The 17,746-nt window shown below is 40.9% G+C and overlaps 1 protein-coding gene across 1 annotated transcript in view; it reads left to right on the top strand.

Annotated features, from left to right (window-relative positions):
• Positions 1–17,746, top strand: part of ADAMTS17 (ADAM metallopeptidase with thrombospondin type 1 motif 17) — a 185,713-nt gene that overhangs the window by 40,917 nt on the left and 127,050 nt on the right. Inside the window, exon 7 of the mRNA XM_074155909.1 lies at positions 4,187–4,230. Coding sequence (XP_074012010.1) covers positions 4,187–4,230 — 44 coding nt within the window. The remainder of the gene's footprint in view (positions 1–4,186; positions 4,231–17,746) is intronic.

Here is a 17,746-nt window from a genome sequence, read left to right on the forward strand (position 1 = left end):
TCTCTACAGCCTCCTTTCAGGTAGTTGTAGAGAGTGATAAGGTCTCCCCTCAGTCTCCTCTTCCAAAGACTGAACAACCCCAGCTCCCTCAGCCTCTCTTCGTAAGACTTGTGCTCCAGACCCCTCACCAGCTTCGTTGCCCTTCTATACTCAGTTGTATGCAAAAGTAGATTACATAGGTTAATCCTGTGGGATTTTAATAGTATCCACCCGATTGAATTCCAGGTAAGAGGCATACTATGTCTGTGAAATATGATGTACCATTGTCCAGTTCAGTATCTCAATGAGACAGTGGGAATAATCTGCTGTAGCCCTGAAGGTCTGAGTATAGTGTTGTGGTCTCTATAATCATCAGGTTTTTCTTGTTCAAATTCTGTTCTTGAACTTGCAGAAATTCAGATCTCTGGCATCTATGGATAATGTACTTCATATTTCAATGGGCAGCTGACCAGAATAACTTCTGTCTGCAGAATCTGTGTCTTAGTGATCTTAGAAGCATGTCTCATTTGAAACACATTCCCTCTCTTGATCTTCTGTCTTTTGCATTCCCTAGGAAATCTTCAGACATTCTGATGTTCTCTCCACCTCCTGGCTGTAGGTGTTTGGGTCACTTACTAGATTATATGTGATGTGACAGCAGAGCGAGGAATGATACAACGCTGATGGGAACAGAATTCAGAGCTGTCGTTAAGCAAAGACTTGTTTTCTTCCTGACACACTGGTGTAGTTATTCCATTTGCAGCCTGCTCCTCCCTTCCACATTTCTCCAGCTCTTTGCCTTTACATTAAGTGGGCAAATGAAGCAATTCAATGTGCATCAAGGAAACTGGGCGCATAGTGCTATTATACATATATATGGATGGGGAAAGGGTTTTTTTTTTTGGCAGATTTTTGACTGTGCCAGTTTCCTCTGTCCTTTAGCTTTATGACTCTGTGGGGTTAAACTGGTCAAAAGATGTCATTTGAAGGATGCTGGGAAGTGGCCGTTAAACAGAATACTTCTTATTCAATTTGTACAGTTCAACTACTGTCCTTCTTTCTTACAGGAAGGACTTGAATTGCAGAATTTAGCTTAGCACAGTTAGGTATTTTTTTCCAGTTTGTGTAAGCCAGATGGAAGAGTGACTGTAGGAGGAGTTCTGAGCTCTTCTTTTCTGGCTGTTTTCATTGAACAAAACAACTGACTTGTTGTCATTTTTTTTAGAAGAATTGTTTAAGTCTGCTAATGGGAATGCTCTGCACAGTACCACAAGTGATAACGACCAAGAATTTCACAGGTCCCTGGAAGATGAGAACAAATGTCCTGCTTGATTCAGTCAGTGGCTAAAAGTGAAGAGTAAATTTGCTTCACAGCTACAGCGTGTGGTTTCAGTATATTATCCAAGACTTAGTGTGATCAGGTCAGATCTTGGATTTGAACTGCAGCTCCTGGAGTAAGAGTTTTATTCCAACATAGCTCTATAAAAGATTCTGCTAACAAAACTCTGTCTCTGTGATAAGAGACCTCTGCACATGCAATGTATATTGAGATATGTTTTTTTATATCCTTGAAGTATCATTATAGTATCATTCATGTCAAGCTCTCACTTCAAAAATATAGATGCAGTCAAGCTCAAAAATGCTCCAGAGAGACACCTGTGATTGAAATCTTTTAAAAGTAGATTAGTTTCAGTGCCATGATGGGGCCATCTTACCTCACTGGTGTGACTGATCCACAGGTGACACAGATCTTTCTTAATGGCTTTTCAGTCTTTGGCTCCCCTCTGATTGCCAGGAAAGGACTGTAGGAGTCTCACAAAGGAGTCTTTGTGATGGGGTGGCTTCTTGCCTTTGGAAGAAGACTGAGACCCGCCAAGCTCACTTGTGACTAAAGGTTTGGATGTGCTTTTCTGTTTGGCCACAGAATTTGGGGGTAAAATGCTTACAATAGGTCTGGATGATTTAAAGCCTAGCATTTTGGTACAAGATCTTTGAATAGAAGGAAGGCGTCTCTTGGACTTTTGTTTATAACAGTTTAAAAGATGGGCTGAGGAGGTTTCATACTTGCAGGCCCACATGCAGTGAATTGGGCAGCTGTGTTCGGTTCTTGCTGACCTGTTTCAAGTCCTTCCCTCACCAGACAGCATCACAGCACTCTCCTTACAGACAAGGATTGCTCTACCTCTGTAGGACAGTCTGCAAGTCGTGCTGGATCGTTTGCAGGACCCTTTATTTTATAACATGGTGGTAATTCCTCCAGGGAGCTGCCTGAAAGTGCCAGACACCTTTCAGTGTAGAACACAGAGTGCAAGGAGCAAAATTGCTGTGCTTTATTTGCAGAGCTGGCCAGGCCCTGAAGAAAGATGCTTTTCTAGCAATGGCCTCCTGCCATCTACTAACAGTTCAGCTATCTGTTGTCACAAGAAAAGCATCTGTTTGATTTACCAGTTTATATAACATAATAAGTCCTTAAATAAACCTCCGTCAAGCTGGCTCTGGGAACTCAAGCAGGCGCGCTTGTGCCAGCTCCGTCAGGAGACTGTCATTAGTCTTCTTTGGAAAGGCTGGAATGCCAAGGTGTCGAGACACAGTAAGGCTGTGGTGAAAAATGAAAGCTGGGGCTGATGTGTGTTTGTAGCTTCCGATTTTCTTTTCTTTCTATCTGATTTTTTAACACTTTGTTATGTTTTTCTGCATTAAAGCAGGTTAGTTTTCAATGCCTGCTTAACGAGAGCTGGTAATAGCTGTTGTTTCCTTCCTTCCAAGCCCTTGACAACTTGATTTGCAACTTCCAAAGGAGCTTGGTGTGAAGGGTTTGGGTTCATCAGCCACAGTGCTGGGCCTTAAATTCCTTTTCCTATAAACCCTAATTTCATATTTTTCTTCAAGAAGGAAGTTTTTTTTAATCTTTCTTGAAGCATTTTCTTTTTCTAAATATTATGTTTCTCTAAGTATTTTCTTTTTCTAAGTATTATCTTTCTCGAAGTATTTTTAATCTTCCCCCTGCCAAACTTTTAAACTCAAAATCCCACCAGGGACTCAGGCATTTCAAATGACACACTTCAAATGTACTAATATGATTCTCGCAGTAGCCTCCCCACAGGGTGAGGAAAGCCATAATGATAGAGATTATGGTTCCTCGGCTTCCCTTGGGTTAAGGAACTTCTGAAATGTTTTAGCACATGTGATGTTTTTCTCCAGCTCTTCTTCATAATGGATAGCACTGCAAAGCAGGTCTGGTGAAGATAGCTCCTAAAGTTTAGGTCTTAAGTGCTTATTGAAATGTATTCAAACCATTAATTTAAGTTATAAAATACTTCTCCTCCCACACTTGTTTTTCTGTCATGAGGAATCTCAGTTACAAAATGTCACATGAAATGTCAGCACTGAGATGGTGAGCTTCAAGGCCTTTTATTGTGTTTCTGTTTAATACAGCTGTGCGGATCCCTGGTTGATTTGCGGGTGCCAGTAGCATATGTAGTATCTCTTCCTGCCTTGATGAGTTCTGGGGAGACTGCATGAGATGGGGGGGAGTAACAGAGACCAAATGAAGTCTCTTAAACCTCTGTGTTGACTTCAAATAATAAGATAGCAAATCTGACTGTAATAAGTTTAGCTGAAGCCAATTCACCTAGCTGTTACCTGGCAAATCCTGAAATTCTCTTTCTTCCTTTTCAACCTCTGTCTTGCTCTGTTTAGTCCTGCTTCTTTCTTGTCTTTTTCTATTTCAGTGGAAGAAGAAAAAAAACGGAAGAACTGAGAATTTGTGGGTAGACGTGATCAGTTCTGTGTCTCCAGGCAGTGTGCCCCCCCGTATCTCCTCCTCCCACTTTTGACGGTGCTGTTGCATCACAGGGTGTCTGCTCCTTTTTGTTACAGTTCTTTTGTGAAAAGAAGAGGTTCTGTTTTAATCCAGTTGCTGAAGAAGTCTGACATCGTAGAGTGAGGCAGGACTCTTTCACATGCTAAATCTTAAGTCTACTAAATTGGACTGTTAAGTATGGAGCTGATTCACATAATTGGTTGTAATCTTGCGGTAGCAATCAATGCTGCTATCTGTGTTGTCATCATGTAGACTGCATAGCAGTTTTAAAACCAACCCAAACCTCAACACCCATGATATGTGAGTCATGCATCACGGCTTTTTCCTTGCCTGAAGTCTGGAGGCACAGGATATATTTCACTTTTGTTCTGTTTTTCTTTCTAGGACAGATTTCTGCGTACACAAAGACGAGCCTTGTGACACTGTGGGTAAGTCAAAGAAGTCGGGGAGAGTATTTTGACAGCCAACTCTGCTAAGAAGAGCTTTCTGGGCAATCTTTCATTCTTTGGTTTGCTGTAGTGTTGATTTTTCTATTCTGTATACCTCTGTGATGCAGATAGGGACTAGTTGAGCAGGATATGAACTATAAATAAGCCGTTAAATATTAACCCTTTCCAAGCACTTGAGGTCTCTGAGTTCAGGACGTAATGTCAAGCACTTCTACTTCTTTAGAGTGGATGTAGGATTAGATATTTGGAGATTAAGAAACTGTCTTTTGGTGTGTCTGTATAATGCTCCTTTCAGTGCTCTCTCACCGAAACCAAGAATTTGCTAACTAATGAATGTATTTCCAATTGTAAGAACCTGTGTAATACTCCCAGATCAAACTGGCACTCAGACACCAGAGAAGAATACCTCATTGTACGAAAGCCAAGTTAAATCTTCTCTTCTGCCTCCTACTCCTCCTACTTCCTAACTGCCTTTAATCGTAACCAAACCCTGGATACACAGGGTCTTTACATCCTACACATTAAATACTTTGTTTGTTTATTTATTTATTTAATTTACGTAGCAGTAACCTTCACTGTATCTGTTCCTTTGGTATTTTTTTCAATCACCGCAGTAGCAGCAGTGTTTGGAGGCATAGCTCAACATCCTCTCTATGATGCTTGCATGATTTTTTTTTTTTTAAGACTTTCCTCAAAGTCAAGTGGCCCCTTATCCTACATTCTATGTAAACTTGGAATGGATCCTGATTTTCAGCTGAGCTTACATTCTAATGCTCAGAGAGATGCTCACAGACTAGGATTCACTATGCTGATGACAGTGGATGATGAAGAGCATGGGGGAAAGTGCCCTGCGGGAGCTCTGAGACTACCTACAGAAGTCTCACCTCAGAATGCAGGCCTTTCTCTCTCTGTTTTATGGACTGATCAGGTGAAAGGAGTGGAAAAAAAAGAGCTGAAAAATATATACATTTTCTTTTCAAGCATGAGCAAGGACTGGCCTTTACGTCCAAGTTTTCTTTCCAGTGGGAATCCCTCAAAATGTGTTTATTCTGTGTCCAATGGAAAACACGCTTCCACTGAGGGAGGTTTTTATGTGTACCTGCATCTGGAGATGACTGTGGTAAGACACAATAAAGAAGTAGGGGGAAAAAAATAAAGCAAAGCTGATGGAAGACACATGCTGTCTAAGGTCAGAGCTCTTTCCATTTTTAAAGACAGTATTGTTGAAGAACTCTATTCAGGGAATGATATTACCATAGACAGCATGACTAAGGAAATATTTTTATGACTTCTTTTCTGCTCCTGCAATACCCAAGTGCTTTCTTGTGCTGCGACTTGCTGCAGGCTGTGGCTTCCGTGGAGAAAGTGGATTTTGTTATTCTTTCTAGCATAGTTTTTCCAAGATATTTAGAAGGTGGATGTTCCTGGGACAAAACCAGTCTGGCCTCTTTGCTCTCCTGAATCTTCCTCTTCCTTCCTTCTCCCCTGACAGTTTCATTATGTGGCAGCAAAACACTAGCATCTTCACTTAGGCATTTTCTGTGCTCCACTGTTTCTGTTATCTGAACCCAGAGGCAGTGTGCCACGTCTTTAAGTACAGATAATATCCTCCATCATATGATACCATCTTTTCTTAAATACTGTTGAAATAAGCAAATATTTTGATAACATCAATTTTCAAGCACTACTGCCTGTACCCAAATTGGTGAGTTACTGCAGTCATCTCAGATCATCTACAAATTTAGGCCCTTATCTCTGTGTTGTATATACTGGGAACATATTTTGAACATTTTCTTCAAAACTGTAAGATGAGGAACTATTCCTTTAGGGCCACAATCTGAAGGAAGTCCATCCAAGTTACACCACACACTGATATCTCGTCTGTCCCTGCCTTGAGAAATACCTCTTATGCTTAATGACTGGAGATAGAGCCTGAAGAAGATAACCAGTTCCTCTGGTCATCAGCTTGCTAAGGACATGGTGCAATATCAAATTGCAGAATACTGGATTTTGATGGATTCCTATCCATAAAACAGATATTTTTTGTTTCTGAGTCCTTATGTGTGTCTTAAACCCACAGGACAGTATCTGATAATTATGGACAATGTGTCTGATCCCTGAATATATCAGATATTTGTGATTTACATAGAGTTCATTTTTTCTGCCTTCATGGGTATAGCACTATATTAGCTTCATTTCCCTTTCTCTGCCAAAGGTATTGTACTGGTGATATAACTATGTGATTTTTCTTTACTGATGAAAGTTAGTCCCCATGTAACACATTCATACTACAGATGTTAGACCAGAAGGGAATTTGGCCTGGTGTCATTTGCATATGTGTCACAGCAGAGAAAGAGTGATTTAAGGAATATGCTTCTGGTTTGATAAAGTGGTTAGTGTTAGCAGTACTAAATTTTAACTGTGTGAAAGATTCTCCAGTTTTCCTTCTTGGTCAGAATAGGGAAAAATAGGTGTCAATTGCAGAGAAATAGGTTTTAATAGCCACCATTCCATGCCCTCCCTGGGTGTGTGTATATATATATAAATACACACACATATATATGGGTTATAAAAGTAGCAATGTAGCATGATACTTAGTTGGACTTAATAAGTGCAGCAATCAAAGTAGGCTGATGCCTATTGGTATACGCTAGTGGCTTATGAAGAATCGAGTAATAGATGTTTCAGCAGTCTCTATTGTTGCCAAGTTCCTATTCCTCACTCCGGCTCCCACGGGTAGTCCCTCCAAATCATCAATACTGCCTGCAGAAGCAAGAAGCTAGCCCGAAGAGTGACATCGCCTTTGGTCTTGACAGTGATGCTAAGGTTATAGCACTCCCCTAAGTTCTCTCTAACAGCAACTTGCTTTCATTTCTTGCCTTATACTTTGCTTTTATATATGAAGAACGCAGTCTCAGCAGATGCATATGTGTTTTTATACCTGCTTATGGATGAAGTTGGCCATTGCAGTGTGGTACACTGCCATCCTGTAAAGGAAGAAATATCTTTGTGGTGAGCAGGCACTCTCCTAAACTAGGAGACTGAGGCTACTGCTCTATAAAAGGCAGAGAATCTGGACTCTAGACTCCTGATTTCTATTCCCAGCTCTGGCATTGACTCATTGTGTGACATTTGGCAAGTCACACTCTGAATGCTTCTGTCTACCTCTGTGAAATGAGGATTTTGAGTGCAAAGCTACGGGAGATTGCATGGCTTAAGAAGTTCTCATATAAAGCAGTGTGATGTCCTTGAGTATATGATGCAATACAAGTCCAGAATCTGATGTTGCTTAGTCATGTTTAAGAGACTATAAAGAATCTATTAGATTAAGTGTACTGAAATAAGAGGACTCGGAGTGCTGTAGTTAACGGGTTTTTTAGTGACAGTGCCTTGATTTTCTTTACATTGTTAGAAATATGGAAGCAAAACTTTCCCTGGTGGAAGTATTGAGGCCCAGCTGTTGTTCGGAAGTGGGATTATGAAGTTTAAATGGCTTATAAGAGGTGTTCATTTGTGCTCAAAAAGATCCATATTGAAAAACCTGTCTGGAATCTTTGCCTGCCATGCAGACACAGAGAGAAAACAGCAGCAGGAGGTTTGTATTTGTGTTCTGGCAGGGGCCCCTCGCTCAAACCAGTTGCTCTGGGGACTTCGTTCAAATTTTCTTGGCCCAGCTGCCAAGGTAGTGTGGAAGGTTACATAATGGCTGAAACAAGCTCAAAAATGGTGAAAATATGTAGGTATGTCTTTGTGGGGTGATACCCCACTGGCTGCATCAAGAAACAGAACCTCATTTGTTTAAGAAAAGTTTGTTAATGCTTATTGCCCCACTCGGTTGTGTAAGTTAGCCCTAAGAAGGAATGAATTCAAGAGGAGGTGGACAGAAGGCAAACAATATGCCTGTGTGCAATACATTTGCAACAATTGTGTTTCGACAGCCTAAGTTGCGGGACCTCCGATATGCTCTGCGATTTGAGCAGGGAAGCTTTGCTTTGTGTGGCACAGGCTCGTCACACAGCAGTCAAAAAAAGTTTGCAGTCTGCTGCTGCTTCAGGCTCATCTCTCGTGATGTGACTCTAACCAGATCTGCCGTTTCCTGCAGAAAAATCTTTGTTCCAACTGAGCTGCCTCTAAGCCAGCCAAATTGAGAGTTTAATGTCTAGCTATTAATATCAGGCTGCAGCTTGGAGCCTTGCGCGTTGTCAGAATCCAACCTTTCTGTGACATAAGCAGATTGAGAATGCCCCTTTCGTTCAATGTTTCCACTGCTAGTGCCAAATAAGCAGCTTTACGGTTAGTTAGGAATGATCCTGCATATTTCAAGGCAAAGCTTGGCCTTGATTCCTCAGTGTACATGTTACCCCAGATCCAAGCTGAAGCTTCCCTTTATTCAGCTAATAATAAAAGTGGGGGCACTGTGGAATTGGGAAATGGAAAATGAGAATGTGTGTTAAATATCCTTAAATTGCCCTGGTTAAAAAATGTCTTTACCTCTGCTGCAGTCACATGTGCTTTTCTGTGGCTTGATGTCGGGGAAAAGAAAGCAGAGTATAGTGTATACGCTGCAGATGGGCAGGTTTAGTTGAAGGAATAGCTGCCTGGAGAAAACCGAGCATCAGAGCGGAGGTGATTGAGAAACACAGTTTTCCAGACTGTTTCCACAAGTGAATAAATGTTTTGTGAAAAACATTCCCATCTCCTGGCTGGCTTTAATTAGAGGGCTCAAAGATAACTTGTTGAGAGTCCTGAAGATTATAAGCCCTTCCATAATTTCTGTCCTTTGTCTTGAGTCTTCCAAACACTGATATGTGAATAGGGAAATCGGGTTTTGATTTTGCCACTGCACTGCTGGGTGACTGCACAGGTGACATCCTTCTGCTGTCCTTGTGTGTTCATACCTTAGTCCTTTCCTTCTTTCAAAGGTGAAAAGTGCTGGCATAAAGAGCTGCATATTATTGTGCTATTAGCCAATGTCCCTCCCTTTATAGCTACACCCTGCTTTCTTCTTATGAGATTATCATAGCAAAGTGTTTTAAAATCTGTCCAGGTATTGCAAATGAGACGTTGGTCTATGTCTCCAAGTAGATTTGATCTTTTTTTATTCCATGTAAAACACCTGAATAAAGGGCAGCACATTTTTACCTTTGCCTTGGCTGTTTGCTTGTGCAGTCGGGTGGCCTCCTGTCCACAGCAAGGAACAGTTCTGGTTGGTCCTGTCGGTACCAGGTACTGTTCATTTAAATCTTCTTCCCTATGTAATACTGATTCTAGTCCCCTAACAGTGTCACAACAGAGAATTAATCCCCAAGGAAAGGGAAAAGACTAGCTGGTTTGCTGTGAGTGGAAAAGAAAAGGAATTCTCACATTAAAAACATTTTCCATAGTGGTTCGTGTTGAATGTTTCTGTATATTCCAGGGCGGGTTTTTATTTGATGCCAGAATAAATAGAAATACCTGCTGCTTAAAACAATTCATTAGAGAAGCAGTGCCTGGCTTTAGCAAAAGCCTTGCTGGGACTGTCCTTCGGACCAAAATCAAACACACTTTAATGCATTAAAGTGAATTTACTGTAGGCTAAAATGTCCCTTAAAGAAATACTGTCAAGTTGATTTGCTGTTTGTGAAAGAAAGGGACCTCACAGCGTTGCAATTTATGTCACTTGTGGCTGCGTAGGGCAACGGCGAGTCAGGCTGCTGGCTTTATGAAACCACATGGAGCCATGGTACAGTGCAGTGGAAGACTTTTTCCCTTGCCTTTTGGTTGCTAGGGAATAAATGCTCGGCTGCACAACCCAGACAGTGCAGAACTGTGCTATTGGGCATATTCATCACTACCATCTCTCAGGCCCCACCCTACCCACAACGGCCTTCCAATTTCTTTTCACCAGCTAGCAATCTCTCCTCTTCCAAATTCCCACTAAAAATTTGTGTGCCAAGTGAGTGTAATATAAGATTGCATAAATTTTAATAGAAGCCCTGGGATGAGCACAGCGACTCAAGTAATCAGGAATTCCTGCTGCCGTAACCCTTGCTCTTCCTCACTTCAGTGTCCCGGGTGTGCTTTTCCTTCTTTCAGGGACATGGCTTCAGCCAGGCTGCTTCACGTGTGCACAGCTGTTTGCAGGCTCACAGCTACAGACCAGAGGAAAATCCTGCTTACACTGGACTCGGTGAGAGTTTTGTTAGTGATTTCAGTGGGGTCAGGATCCTGGTCCTGCTGTCTGAGACACGCACACCCTCCTTTGAACCTCTGTCAAAAAACTGGCTGAGGTTTTTTCTAGAGAGACTAGTTGGTTTGGGGTATCTGAGACATCTTTGGAAAGTCTGATATCCTGAGGATGGTGCCTTGTACTTTCTGAAAATCAGTTGACATGTCTATTAAGCTATCTGAGCTTTCAAAACCTCTGAAATGTTTGAAAATCTTATGAAAACCAGTAGGTTGTGAGAGCCAGAAAATGAAACCCAGCAGAAACCACAGTGAAGCTGACCAGTCTGCTTTTGGAAAGACAAGTACAACGGAAAATACAAACAAAGGCCGTATTTACGCATGTATCCCCTCCATCCAGTCTGTAAAAATAAAAAGGTGGGCTTGCCAGTTTTAACGGACTACATATTTATTGTTAAATACATCAACTTTACCATTGATTTATATGAAAACTTACAATATATGGAAAGTAGTTGGTTGAGTGAAGTGCTGATATTATTTTATGGAGACTTATTTTCGATTTTTATTGTTACAGAAAGTAGAACATTTGAATTTCATTTGCCTTTGGGTTTGTTTTGCAGCTCAGTAGCCTTGTTTAGGTTTGTCTTTATTCATTTCATATACTAAGGGCAGTGGTGGATTCTTGGTCTCCTTTGATGAAAAATTACTGTCTTTCTGGAAGAGACGCAGTAACCAAGCACAAGATACTGTCCTTAGTTCAGAGCTTTTATGGTCCTGTTGCAAGGTCTTTTTGTAGAAAAGAGGTGATTGATCAGTCTGTTCTGTTCTTAAAATTTGTTAACTTGTGAGTGCTATCAACTGATGCTTCTAGTTATGTCAACTTTTTTCACATCTTCTCTCTGTTGTTTCATGCCTTGGGGGCAAGAATTAACTTGTGTAATTAAAATAAATGAAAGCATTTAGTGGAGGAGAGGTTAGTGACAGCTTTTCTGTATGTTTGTCATTGTTCCCTCTTCCATGTGTCTCCGGTCCCTAGCTCTGAAGTGTCACAGACCCTCGGTTGCTCTCACGATTAACCCCCTTCCCTTGCCTTTTTGCTAAGGGTCTCTTTGGTGGTAGTTCAGAGCTCTTAGAAGCTCTTGCTCAATTTTGTTCCTTCGTCGTCTTTTTGTTCAGCTGGGCCTGGACACCAAGAGGCTGCTCTCCCCGGAGAGGCCTGGACGGTCTGTCTTCCATCACTCTAACCGCATGGCTTGCCCACTGAGGTCATGGAATTTCCCTACGTTTACTACATTTTGTTCTTCGTAAACCTCCAGCAGTTCCTTATTAGTTCTTCTCCATACATCATTCTCCTTTTGTAGCCCAAAATGTGTTTCAAGCACTTTTATTTTCCAATTATTTATCTGTCTGTCTGTCTGCTTAGTAAGCACCCATCCCACAAGATAAAACAATAGGCCTTGCAGTGGTGGTGTATGTTTGAAGCTCGCTTGTTCTCAGCGACTTGGAACTAAACACTGTCAGTGGGGAGGAATAACACACTTCCTGCTCTGTACCTGGCCTTTCATTTCCTCCACCATCAAACTGCTATTGGTAATTAATGATCATAGATATTTAAGCTGGCTTGCTGAAATACATACATAGTCTTTGTCAACTGTAAGACCGCATGTCCAAAATCTTCTCATCAGCTTACCACCCTGCTTTTGTTTGTTAGAGTATTTTCGCTGGTCTTAAATCTTGCTTTTGTGGTTGCTCACTCGGACCCTCCAGGCAGGCTTTATGCCAGAGCTTTTCTCTTCCTTATTGTGACTTGCCCCAAAGGTGGTGCAGGATGTTTAAGCTCATCTTAGCTCGAAAACTTTACCTTCTCCCATGGTTTTATTAATGGTTCATAGTAATGTGTTTTGATAAATACAAGAGAACAAGTCTCTAAAATGCTGTGGAGAGGAACCATAGTTTTCCTTTACCAGGGAACCTATTTCTGAGTAAAGATCCTTCAGGCCATCACATCTCATTGTTGTACAAGGTGGGTGCTGATTACTATTTGAATGAAAGATACCTTCGGAAAACTCACTGGCTACAAGAACTGTGCTATGGTACTTTCCCATCAGGCATCTAGGACTCCAAATCAAATCCTAGCCTAATGCCAAATTGGTGTGTAACTAAGCTCCTTTCTGTTGCCTTTATTAAAAGGAGCGTGTCATGAGGGAAAATATTTGCTGTGACTTTGTTGATATTTATTCTGATACTCTGACTTTATTCTTTCATTTCAGCTCCATGTCATAACTCACTTTATGCACTAAATCATTGTGCAGTTTGACTGGTACGGGTGCAAACATGTACTGCATTCCACTCCAGAGCCATTTATGTCTGTGTGAAATTATAGAGACGTACACAAAGCACCTGGGAATTTCAGTCTCCCAGCTCAAAGGGCAGATACCTGCATAAGATGTTCCCTTCCCCATCTTTTTACCCCTCACCCCCTTCGTAGGTCTGGGGCTTTGACATGCAATCGTTGTGGGGAAAACCACTCGTTATTACTGTTTTAACTAACAGTTCCCGATGAATTTACATGATAGTGTCCCTCAGAAGAAATACAGTAGATTTTCTTGCTAGCTTGGAGTACAAAACAATCAGAAACATATCTTTTTAATATTTCTTTTTCTTTTGTATGACAGGCAGTTCTTATGTTTGTTGTTCACCTGAATATACTATGCTAGAACTTCTGAATTATAGTTTTATCTCCTAGACAGTTTTCTGCCTTGATTATTTTCTAAATTGGGGATGACTTATGGGACATTGCCTAAGAACCAAGGCTTTGCTTATGGCTAAATACCATTTAATCACGATTTAAAGTAATCTCTGCTGTTTATCTCTGAAAGTGGTCATTGTATTTGCAAACAGACAAGCTGAAGGCAGAAGCCTAATTGATGTCCAGTGAAGCACACACTGCCAAACAACTGTCAAGAAAAGCTCTGGAACTGCTCCTTGCTACTGTGTGTGTGAAGCTGAGAAGCCTTTGAGGCAGACGTGAGCAGAACAATCTCATTACGTTAGGTCCGTGGACAGACTATTTCTGTCTTTTGGGGTTTATAGTATTTCTGCTGTTGTCTCTCACCTCGTCCATGTAAATGGAGACTTGCAGATTTTACATGCCTTCTGCACTGCTTCACCAGCTTCATACCCAAACTCCATCACTTCCCTTTGCTGAGGATTTGTTTCTCTGGAGGATTCTCACAAGAATGAACATTAAACAAGTAAAGTCATCTCTTCTGCTTTCATAGCTCATCCTGCTTTCTCCTCTGTTATAATATAAGGCTGTGGAAAGAGAAATAATGTTTGTTTTCTACAGTGTCAAACCTGCTGTCATTATGCTATAAATAACCCATCGCTTGCTATTGTTATCTGTGCTAGAAATGCCAACCCAAGATTCTCTGCAGCAGAAAACAGGATTTTCTGCAATGACATGCTTTCAGACCCAGGTGGACAGGGAAAACATGGGAGTCATAAAAGCATTTGTTCATTGTTTCTTATCCAAGAGCAGGGAACAGATTTTGCACATCCTGACTTCCAATCCGTTGCCTTACCCATTAATTCATGGTGCCTCCCTGATAGACCTGTGCCATTAAACAATACAGTGAGAGTTTTTTGCATTTATTTTATTTGTAAAAAAGGATTTATTGAGAGGAGAAGGAAACGAATTTGTAAATAGGTCTTTTTTTCAGTAAAATTCAAATCTCTTTACCAAAGAGATCAGAACTGTTATCCCGATTGTACTGAGTGAGGAAATGAAGCCTAGAGATGCGATGGGACATGCCAAAGGACAGGGCTGGCTGGGAGCAAAGCTGCAACTCTTGAGTCTCAGTCCAGGCCCCTCAGCTGGAGGCAATGCTACCTCTTCTCAGACCTTCCCCGTGGAAGCTCAGGTTCTCTGGGCAGCAGCCAGGGCTTCAGGTCAGTAAAACACCGATTCAACCCTTCAACAGGCCAGAGGTTTGTGTTTCTTCTTTCCACTGCCTGGGTCTTTATTTTTACCTCTGTTTATGTGTTCCAGCCTGGTCAGCTTGCTGCAGACTGCAGCCACATATTGTTTAAGAAAGCTGATGCATTTATAATTGAGAAACCTCTGAGGTTTTTCTTCTCCTCCTGTCAGACATAGATGGCTTTTATCCAGTTGACTGCTTTACAGTGCCTTTATCCTTTACTGGCTTGAAAACATTTCAGATAGTTTCTATTGTTTTATAGACCCTGTAGCTAAAAAACCAAGCTGTGTAAAAACATCTGTACATAGCTGTGCAATAGGCTACAGACACGTAGGGTAATAAGGCATGATTGCATTCATTGTAGCATTTGCTCCACTGGATAATCAAATAGAAGCATTCCAGTTACAGGATATGTAAGAGTAAAGGAAGGAAATGAAGGACAGTTGCCTACTGTACTTTTACATTTCTTTTGTCTTGCAGCTGCCAAGACTAAATGCAATTTTGAGAGCAAGTTTTAAATAACGTAGAGATGAGATTTTACTAGTGATAACCAATAAAACAGCACTGGGAAGTTTGCATAAAACTTTCCCTCTGTCCCCAAGAAGGGTGCTTGACCTGCACTGATTTTCATTTGTTTTGTTTTTTTGCTTTTTTTTTTTTTAAAACTTTGGTTAACTGTCTGGTAACATGACCTAATACAATACTTAGTCTGTTTTGCGGGGTGTCTGGTCCTTGAAGGATTTTTGCTATATCAAATACACTCAATAGATTGAAAGTCAATTTAAGTCCTTGGAATGTTGTTGGTTTTTATTTAATAATTCTCGCACTTCCACTGCCTTGGCACAAGCTCCAAGCCTTTCAGTTGTGATTGTGCTATACATAATGCAGATAGGAGTTGGGCATTAACAGGACTTTGCACCACTTCAAAAATAGAGTCTTATTTTTAGAAGTTCTGTCCCACACTTGAGTAATGGTTACAATACAGCAAAGTGTAAGTGATATAATTGTATTTAATAGTTTCCTGACTCCAAGCTGATCAGCTGTGACTGTTTTGTGCTATAGTTGTAAATAAAAAAGTGAGTAAATTCCACCTACTTGGAGGTCTCAACTAGGCCATTGAAAAGAATACAAATGCTCTGTTGCCTGTAGAGGAAGTGAACTTAAACTTTCAATGCAAATTTATCTATACCTACAACTGATACCCTACACCTGAAAATTCATGCCATGTAAATAAAATCCATCATATTTCAGCATGCCCTCTATTTAATCCTTTATGCTGGACTGTTGGACAAGGATTCTGTATGCCAACACTGTGAATCCTGTGGTTTATTAAATGGTAGATCATAAAAAATGAGTCATCAAGGAGCTAAACTTCCTTCAGTAGGTGTTGCTTGTAGAAGTGGAAAAGACATTTAGAGAAGCACCTAGGAAGTTGAGAAGTCTTCTGTAACTGCTTCGTCCTCTAAGATGATTTACCATATAATTTTGCATTAACATGTAGGATTGTGAACCATGGAAGCTCAGGGGGATATAGGATGTGTTTGCATTACAGGGATGGCAAACTCCTCCTTGGAGTTTGGCTGCCTGTGCCACCTTAGGTAATGGTTCAGGTGTCCAGTTTTGAGGAAAGCACTTCAAGAAAGCTCTGCTAAGAACCTCTCTGCTCGTCCTGCTTGGGTGTAATGGGACCGTGCCTTTGTCAGTGAGGCCACCGCCTCTACGTGCCTTATCATGCTCGACTTCAGCTGCCCTTCCCTTTTGGAGCAGCGCCTGCCTCAGCTGCTCCCTGGCAGCAAACTGGAGAGAGGGCCGATGCAGATTAACAGGTAGTAACCACGTCAGCCATCTCAGCTGATTCCCTTACTCCACAGGAGACTGTGTTCACAAAGATAAAATGCTAACTTCATAATTTGCTCAGAATTTATGTCTTTGGGATAACTTTGGTCATCTTTTGGCCTTACGTTAGAACATCTGGTGTGGAGATAATGCTCAGCTGAGGGTTGGCCTGCTGAATCAGCAAATTCACATTTCTCTGTTTAATGTCCAGAAAATCCAGAACAGTTCTTTTAACCTCATTTCTTGGGAAAGTTTAAACGGGTAGAGGTGAGCAAACAGGCCAAACAGATAAAAAGAAATAAAAGAAAGCCAACGTGGTTTCTAGGAAAGGAAGCAAGATCATGGCTCAGTGACTTGTTGGAATTCTTGAAGACTCTTCCTGCCAGAACAGACAAGCAGGAGGGAGAGATGCAGTGGGTTTCACATTCTTAGCTTTTTCTAAAAGCTTATGGTGGAGTTTCATTGCAGTAAATAGCGTCTGAAGTTTGTGGTCATGGAACATGAGAAATAACTGGTTTCAGTGGCCTGAAGAGTAAGTAGAAAAAAAGTACTGATAAAAGGTCCATTATATTTCTGCCAATACAAATTTTGTATGCAGATATTACAGGGAACAAAGGTTGCCCCTGGGCTTGTGTCTTTTCAGAAACGGGTAGACTGATAAGGTCAAAAATCAGATTTTGTGTTTTTGCACATCCTAGGGAGGGAGAAGGAATTAATAATCAAAAGTGCTGGTATACAGTGAAAGACTTAGATTTTGTAGGATCTTTTTGCTTTTTGGCTGTCTTGAGGATTGTATGGATTTCTAGCTGGGAAATTACACCGATCTTCATTAACCCTGAGTGAATACAATGTGGCACTCCTGATCAGTGACTCTGATAGGCTTAACTTTTAGATTTCTCTTTCCTCTGAGCAATTATTTATTTTGAAGAGGCATAATAATTCTCTGGGTTGGGATACAGACTAGAGAGAAATTGGTCCTCTTTCTTTGTTTAGTTTTGCTTCCTGCTTAGGTCAATGCAAGAATGTGTGAATATATCTGTGCATGTGTTTGCATTTCTATATCCCTTCATGTGAATGTATACACCTTTTGATAATGCCCATTCTGGAAAAAAATTACTGTCTCTAAACGCATGGCAGAGTAGTTTGAATTTTACATACCTGATTTTGACCAGATCTTCCTTGTAGAAAATACTGGGGTTTCCTTATCAAGTTCTTACCAATTTAGGTAGGAAGGTGACTGTAGGAGATGGTGAAATTTTAGCCTAATTCTCACTGAGGTGTTTGTATATGTACGTATTTATATATATAAACTGTCCTTTGAACCCCTGGATTTTGTTCGGGCAGGCATTCTGCTATATACACTTTTAAATTTCAGGTTCAGAATCCTGTAATCTGCAGGGTGTTTGTCTGAATTAGTTTGACAAGTCTTTTTACCTTTTCAATCAGCTGATAGAAATCTGCTGAACTCATTTTAAAAGAAAAATTAAAAAATGCTAGGCCCAACCCATCAAATA

This window comes from Numenius arquata, chromosome 11 (assembly GCF_964106895.1).
Source record: "Numenius arquata chromosome 11, bNumArq3.hap1.1, whole genome shotgun sequence".
Classification (NCBI taxonomy): Eukaryota; Metazoa; Chordata; class Aves; order Charadriiformes; family Scolopacidae; genus Numenius; species Numenius arquata.